At 45.0% G+C, this 8695-nt stretch overlaps 1 protein-coding gene across 1 annotated transcript; it reads right to left on the reverse strand.

The window, feature by feature from the left end:
* Nucleotides 1-2726: 2726 nt before the first annotated feature.
* LOC139419495 (proline-rich protein 7-like) lies at nucleotides 2727-8282 on the reverse strand. The gene is made up of 2 exons (XM_071169450.1): nucleotides 7970-8282; nucleotides 2727-3196 (listed from the first exon to the last, which is right to left on the reverse strand). Exons 1-2 carry the CDS (start codon nucleotides 8280-8282, stop codon nucleotides 2727-2729), a joined length of 783 nt encoding a protein of 260 aa, XP_071025551.1.
* Nucleotides 8283-8695: the final 413 nt, after the last annotated feature.

The raw sequence follows: 8695 nt of genomic DNA on the forward strand, positions 1-8695 counted from the left end.
CTCCCAATATAAGTGAACCTCAAACCAATGTAATTCTCATCTTATTTGTGCCTCTTTGATGGTCCAATGTCCCTGTCTGTTGTTCGGTGCTTTCCTAGGTAAGGGGGCAGTAGCTCTTCGGCTGCATCAGATTCACAACTGTCAGTGTCCATGCTAGCTGGGCTAACAACAAATGTAGAATTACTGATGCTAGCATTGGATGTGCTCGTGGAAGCAGAACAACTTGTCGTCGACAGGTGCAGGTGTAGTACTGCTGGTAGTAGCAGTACTACCAGTAGAGCTGGCACGTGTCTCTATGGACGAGGGCCTTACTCTTTTTAACCATTTATCAATTTTCGAGCAAACGGAATGAGCAGCAGCTACGTTTGGCTACATAGTGGAATTCCCGCGAGAGAGTAATGGTTAATGTGATTGGATGTTAATTATTTGACTAGGCTACCTGTATTTGACATTGTGTTGTTATTTCGCTTAACACTAGATGGTTAAATTTTATTTCTGACAGTGTAACGAGGCTACTCAGGCGATAAATAAACCTCACCCAAATATATAGCCAAGTTGGACTGTTTGAAAATGTGAAGAAAAATGTATTTTTTAAATGTATTTAAATAAAATGCAAAACACATTTTTATTTGGCGTACCCCCGACAGCATTGCCCCAGTTTGGGAATATCTGCTGTAGACTATACTTTTGGTAAAAAATATCTTAAATATCAGCATCTGTCACGCCCTGACCTGGGCGTGTGGGCGTGTTTCTATGTTTGGTTAGGTCAGGGTGTGAGTCGGGTGGAAAAGTCTATGTTTTCTATTTCTTTGTTTTTGGCCGTGTGTGTGTGTGTGTGTGTGTGTGTGTGTGTGTGTGTGTGTGTTGTGTGTGTGTTTCCCAATCAGAGGCAGCTGTCTATCGTTGTCTCTGATTGGGGATCACATATGAGTTGTCATTTTCCTTTTGGGTTTTGTGGGATCTTGTTTTCTGTTTAGTGTTTCTGCCTGACAGAACTGTGCGCTTTCGTTTTCACGTTTGTTATTTTGTTTGTGTGTTTTTTGAAATAAAATAATCATGAACACTTTGCACGCTGTGCTTTGGTCCACTCCTTTCGACGAGAGCCGTTACAGCATCAATGCTATGTTACACAGAACAACAAACTACCGTAATATATCAATAGAACCCAGGACAAACTGTGACATTGTCTGTATAGATTCAAACTGAAATACTTTTTACCTCTCAATAATAACATTATCTCATGGCCTCAAGTAGTTCTCTCATTCTCTCCCCCTCCCTCTCATCTCTCTCTCTCCTGGCGTTGGGTACTGTATGTTCCCTATCTCTACATTTATATAAGCTCCTTGAGGACAGCACTTCAGCTTTGCACTGACAAGCTTCCTAATTTGTCCGAGCATCTCAAGGGTACTGCCAAGTAAGCCCAGGCCATCAAATACTCCATTAATTTCAGTGGATTATGTAATGTGATTGAATTGGGTTACATAACAGCTAATAACAAAGCGGTGGACCTTGGTGGTAACACTGTTCCTAATAGGCTTAACAGGGTAGTAAGGGAGGTCAGGATTGGATAGATTCCATTCCCCCTGCAAAAGCATTTCATAGCTGAATAAACTTTTTTTTTAAATCAGGAAAAGGAACAGAAATCCCATCTCTGCAATTGCTTGGTGCATGGTGATAGCTTTGTTTTTCTACCATGACAGATGCCATTTTCTGTGATGGTGTCTGCTATATGTACTGTAGCACCACCATGGCAATGCGAAGGAGAGCGTCTCCCAGCGACATCTAGCCTGATGAGTAGCTTGAGAGTAAGACAGAGGGATAATGACGGAGGGAGAGAAAGAAAGAAATGGATTCACAATCACAATCTTGATAAAACACTTCCCTCGTGGACAGATAGCAACCACATACACACACACACAGACAGACACACGCAGGCACACACATACGCACACACGCAGTTGCTGTACACTGAGGAGCAACAATCCCCAGCTGGGGGTTATCAAATTGATATTCATAGTCCACTTCAGAACATCTTGAAGATATGACAGTAATGCTGAAGAAGAGCTTTTTCAATACAAAACAGAGTTTCCATTGCACATTGCAATGCTCCGAGCAGGGCGATAGTTACTTGGGCTGAATGCCCCAACATGTATTTCTTGGTCCTTCACTGTACATACTATACATCAAGAGAAACAGCAACACAGAGCTACTGCAGGTCATTAAAGAGTTCCCCCTCTTTCAACCTGCAGTCATACAAAAGAAAGGCTATGAAAATGTCTTTAGAAACTCGGCGAGGAGGAGAGGTCGCTAGGGGCCCAAGGTGTCATGGGCAACAGACAGTTCCAGGGAGCTATGGCAACAGCAGACTCATATAATAGCTAATCTGCATCAGGCTGCGACGCTGCAGAGAATAGAGAGAGATCAACACAACTACAGAGATATAGAGAATAGAAAGAATGGAGGGAGAGAGAGAGACAGATAATGGAGGTAGGATGAGAGGAAGGCTGGGAAGAGAGACCATCTTTAGAAAGGGTGTCCCATCTCACTCTGTCAACACCTCTGGCTGCTGGGAGTCTGAAGGACATTTCTCCTCCTCTATCCTCTTCATCATTAGTCCAACTCTACAACCCAGATGCAACTCCTCAAACCCAACCCAACGCCTCTCCACCTCAACCAAGTGTCCTTAGCTCCAGTCTGACCCCCACCTCCAGGAGGGTTAGTCAGGCCTACACGGCTGTGCTGCGACCCAGCAGAGGGAAGGCTGTGGGCAAGCCACAACTCTGCTCTAGCCCCCTGAGCCCCTGGAGCCCATGGATACTCCTCAGCCCTAGCTCTGGGTGTGTGTGAGTCCGGCCCTCGCGGGGCATGGTGACGGTGGCCTGGGCCTGCAGAGAGAGGGGCTCCGTGGGGAAGTTGTTGTGGTTGAGGTCCATTGTGGAGAGCAGGTGACCCAGGGAGTCCCAGCGTCGGGCGGTGGGCAGGCGGATCAAGGAGGAGTAGCCACGCTCAGAGAACACTGTGACAGGGGGAGTCTTGGAGGTCTCAGGCTCCTGCTGCTGCAGCCTGGAGGCCTGGGGGGTGAGCTTGGTGTAGGTGCCCCCCCGGCTGTCAGCCAGCACTTCACAGTAGGGAGGAGGGGGGTCCTCCATCAGAACAGCCTCCTCGTAGCAGGGGGGCTTCCCAAACACGTCCGTCTCTGGGGAGAAACAAACACTTGTATATTAGTTCCCCCTTTCCCATCGACACAGTAAGGGTTCCTGTGGACAGGGTTGTGTGGGAGATCATCATTGGTAAACTGACCGGCTATTACATAATGTTAATGTAACTCCTTCGACGCCTCAGTCAGCTCAAATGACTGACTTTACATCTGGAGTTACTGATACCACTGCCAAGTCCTACACTTACAGCTTTGCCTTTAAACTGTGAATCAACATAGGTTGAGCGGTGAGCATTCCATTGATTACTACAGTGGCCTACAGTAAAGGCTTCTTTGATGACTCAATTCTGACAGTTTTTTTATAGTGCTAAATTGCTTCACACACAAGCGTGCATGCGCACACACACACACACGCACGCACGCACGCACGCACGCACACACACACACACACACACACACACACACACACACACACACACACACACACACACACACACACACAGTGTGAAGAGAGATTAATGGGATATTTGTCTGACAGGAACACTCAAGCCACAAGTGGGAGGCTAATTTACTGATGTATTAAAGCACAATCATCTGTCTTCAATCCCTTTACAGCTCACAGAGAGAAAACCCAGAGAAACAGAAAAGGTGGGAGTAGAGGAGCGGGTAGATTTTTTCCACATTTTGTTATGTTACGTCCTTATTCTAAAATTGATTAAATAAAACATGTTCCTCATCAATCTACACACAATACCCAATAATGACAAAGTGAAAACAGGTTTTTAGAAATGTTGGCAAATGTATTACAAATAAAAAACAGAAATACCTTATTTACATAAGTATTCAGACCCTTTGCTTTCAGACTTTAAATTTTGCTCAGGTGCATCCTGTTTCCATTGATCATCCTTGAGCTGTCTCTACAACTTGATTGGAGTCCACCTGTGGTAAATTCAATTGATTGGACATGATATGGAAAGGCACACAACTGTCTATATAAGGTCCCACAATTGACAGTGCATGTTAGAGCAAAAACCAAGCCGTGAGGTTGAAGGAATTGTCCGTAGACAAGAAATTTCGCTACACCCGCAATACCGTCTGCTAAACACATGATTGTCTTAGAGCCTCTAACCACACCTAGTACTTCCTCTAGTGTTATCATTTCTCTAGTAATGTGTGGAAACCCAGCCTGGTAAAGGGAGAGGTACTTGTGTGCGCTTAGACATGGTCATAACATGGATAACATGGTTAATCATAAACTCCATTTCCCAGCCTCCATTTCTTTCAAAGCACACCCACAGTCTGCCTATACTACTATTTATTCCAGGCAGTGAGCGATACCACTTTGCACTTCAGTGTTTTTCCACTGGAAGAAATGTTGCTGCTCACTAAAAACACAACAACCAATTGATGTTGAGGATATAGAACATCTGATATGGAAATCCTCCACAGCATGTGTTGGAAGTGTCATCGTGGTGGCAGTAATGTTTAGATCTGCTGTCTGCGTATGTCTACATCTCCACAACCAATTACACCAATGTTGTTATGATCCCTTTTCCACCACATGTTCATAACGCCCTGCTCTGGCCTCCTTTGTAATATTAGCCCCAGCCTCTATATGTATAAATAAACACTAAGCAAGCTTCGATACAGTAACAACAGAGGCCCAGAGCACTGGAGCTATTTCCACTGGGAGATGAGAGGAATGTTTCATGGACCAGGTGGTCATGTTTGTTTCCCGTGTCAGCAATGCCTCTGGACAAAGAGAGGGCCAACAAGTGCAGAGGGGTGGCAGGGCTGTGGAGGGTGGTGAAAGGGGGGACACGGCTCAGGGACAGCCCAGAGCGGAGCCACCTCCCCTAAGGATATGATTGCTAATCTCAGCCTCAGTGGCCCTGGGGCCCACCACTGTCGCCAAGGACATGACGTAAGCACAGCAGCAGCTGCAGGGTGCAGGGTGGGAGGTATTATTGGAACATGCCCTCTCCAATGCTGCAGGCCGATGGATCTCAGCATGAGAAAATTGCAATTAAAAATGTAAATGAAGCTTGTTCAATTACATTTCTGAACACAAGCTGTGCCTTGAATATCAATCATTTTGTGGTCATTTTATTTCTTGGCGCTATGTCATTTGGGGGAGGGGATCCCGAGTGGCGGAGTGGTCAAAGGCACTGCATCTCAGTGCTAGAGGCATCACTAGAGACATCACTAGAGACCCTGGTTTGATTCCAGGCTGTATCACAACCAGCTGTGATTGGGAGTCCCATAGGGCGGCACACAATTGGCCCAGCGTCGTCTGGGTTTGACCAGGGTAGGCCGTCATTGTAAATAACAATTTGTTCCTAACTTACTTGCCTTTATAAATAAAAATCCAAATTTCCTTTCCCTTTATAAGCGGCTGTCTTCCCAATGAGCAGATTCCTCCTACTTTAAGGTGTTCACCTTAACCACCCTGTCCTGCTGCCCTGGTACTGAGTTCCTCTATCTGGCTTTTGTGCTTGCTCGCTCTCTGTCTATTTCAATGGCTAGCTTACCTTTCACTCCACTGACTGACTGCTATGCTGTTGGCGCCTACTAAATGTCGAGCTGCTAGCAGTCTGTCATTGCGCTGGCTGCTGTGCTGCTAACTCTGTCACCGCTCTGCCCACGCACTGCCTACTCTACAGCGCTAACTGTCACAATGTCACCCACAAAGGAACGCAGAAAGCTCTGATGAAAGCCTACAGCAAAACGCCTTTAGAGTCCCTGCTGTCACTGCTGTAGCTTGTAATGTACAGAAAACTGCAGGTGTCTTCTGGGTTATGCTCTTTGTATATTTATGTTGCGTTCATATTGAACTGGAAAGGGACAATATGTGAAAGCTGTCAAGAGTTGCATACACTCTTGGAGAAAAAGGTTCCTTATAGAACCAAAAAGGCTTCTATTGCTTGCTTCATATATGGAACCCCTAAAAGTTCTATATTGAATTATTTTATCTTTGATCAGAACCCTAGAGTTTCTTCTTGACTGAACTAAAATGGTTCCATATTGAACCCTGCATGGTGCCCTTTATGAATGACTACTACTATTGAATAGTAATATTTTGAGCTAAGACTATAATTATATTATCTATGAAATAATGGACAAAAGAGTACCAACATAGTTATTGGAATTTATTGTCATGATATGCTATCATAGTTTGGATATGCACTGGTGGCCAGGGAGGTATCTCTTTGTTTGAATGATGGCCCACATCAACTCTGGCTGACTTCTCTACAATACAATGCAATACAATATACTTTGTCCATTAGTTACAGTGAACAACAAAAATGTGGCTCCCATCTCAACTAGAGGTCGACCGATTATGATTTTTCAACGACGATACCGATACCGATTATTGGAGGACCAAAAAGGCCGATACCGATTAATTGGCCAATTTTTTTATTTATTTATTTGTAATAATGACAATTACAACAATACTGAATGAACACTTATTTTAACTTAATATAATACATCAATAAAATCAATTTAGCCTCAAGTAAATAATGAAACATGTTCAATTTGGTTTAAATAATGCAAAAACAAAGTGTTGGAGAAGAAAGTAAAAGTGCAATATGTGCTATGTAAGAAAGCTAACGTTTAAGTTCCTTGCTCAGAACATATGAAAGCTGGTGGTTACTTTTAACATGAGTCTTCAATATTCCCAGGTAAGAAGTTTTAGGTTGTAGTTATTATAGGAATTACAGGACTATTTCCCTCTATAACATTTGTATTTCATTAACCTTTGACTATTGGATGTTCTTATAGGCACTTTAGTGTTGCCAGTGTAACAGTATAGCTATCGTCCCTCTCTGGGCTCGAACCAGCAACACAACGACAACAGCCACCATCGAAGCAGCGTTACCCATGCAGAGCAAGGGAAACAACCACCTCAAGGCTCAGAGCGAGTGACGTTTGAAACGCTATTAGCGCGCGCTAACTAGCTAGCCATTTCACTTTGGTTACACCAGCCTCATCTCGGGAGTTGATAGGCTTGAAGTCATAAACATCACAATGCTTGACGCACAATGAAGAGCTGCTGGCAAAACGCACAAAAGTGCTGTTTGAATTAATGTTTACACGCCTGCTTCTGCCTACCCCCGCTCAGTCAGATACTTAGATACTTGTATGCTTGTATGCTCAGTCAGATTATATGCAACGCAGGACACGCTAGATAATATCTAGTAATATCATCAACCATGTGTAGTTAACTAGTGATTATGATTGATTGTTTTTTATAAGATAAGTTTAATGCTAGCTAGCAACTTACCTTGGCTTACTGCATTCGCGTAACAGGCAGTCTCCTTGTGGAGTGCAACGAGAGAGAGGCAGGACGTTATTGCGTTGGACTAGTTAACTGTAAGGTCGCAAGATTGGATCCCCCGAGCTGACAAGGTAAAAATCTGTCGTTCTGCCCCTGAACAAGGCAGTTAACCCACCGTTCCTAGGCCATCATTGAAAATAAGAATGTGTTCTTAACTGACTTGCCTAGTTAAATAAAGGTATAAAAAATACAAATAATCGACAAATCGGCGCCCAAAAATACCGATTTCCGACTTGAATGCAGCCCTAATTAATCGGCCATTCCGATTAATCGGTCGACCTCTAATCTCAACCCCCCCCCCCCCCCCTAATTGAGCTTCAGTCAATCTTACCCTCCACACCTGTTCCTGTTCCTGTGCAGCGGGCCAGTGTGTGTGTGTGTGTGTGTGTGTGTGTGTGTGTGTGTGTGCGTGCGTGCGTGCGTGTGATAGAATATTCTAGTAAAAAAGTAGTGTTACAGAATGAGTACCTTACCTTGTGGGGAGGCCCAGCTGCCCTGGGGGAGGGATCGGGGAATGTGCAGCGGTGGGGAGAGGGTCAGCGGGGGGCAGAACTGGAGGGGCTCTCTGGATGGAGGGTACCCAGCCAACCCCGCAGTGCCCAGGCACTCCAGTGACTCCATCTCCAGGGCCCTTAGACACTGCTCCCTCAGCCTCTCCTCCCTCCTCCTCTTCAGACGACGCTGGACAAAGCTACAGAAGCAGCACAGCATGACGATGAGAGCCCACACCAACCAGAACCCAGCGAAACAGGCCAGGAAGGTGTACGTGCCCTGGGACATCACCATGGTGATGAGGAACTAGTTGACTTGGAACTACCGAGGTGCGTGAAATGAGGAGCCAACTGGACTTGGGAAGATACGTTAAATCAAATAGCACTGGCTGCCACTGAGGAGACAAGGGAAAACATTCAAGAGAAAGATAGGGCTCCAGTCTCCTGAGGAGTTTGGTTGAATGTGTGGTCTTCTGTTGAGTTGTAATCCTCTTATATCAGTGTGACAGAACAGCCCTGATTCTGAGGACTGGGTGTCTAGTGTGCTTACACACACACACACACACACAACAACAGCACTGTCTCAGAGGCTCTTCTCTAGTCCAAAGGCCAGGTATTCTCAGTTGTTTTCCAGCTTGCAGGTCACTTCAAATCAGATATCCTGTTGTTCTTCAGAGGTAAAACAAGGTGATCTTCTACATTCTCACT

The sequence above is a fragment of the Oncorhynchus clarkii genome, chromosome 10, assembly GCF_045791955.1.
Source record: "Oncorhynchus clarkii lewisi isolate Uvic-CL-2024 chromosome 10, UVic_Ocla_1.0, whole genome shotgun sequence".
NCBI lineage: Eukaryota > Metazoa > Chordata > Actinopteri > Salmoniformes > Salmonidae > Oncorhynchus > Oncorhynchus clarkii.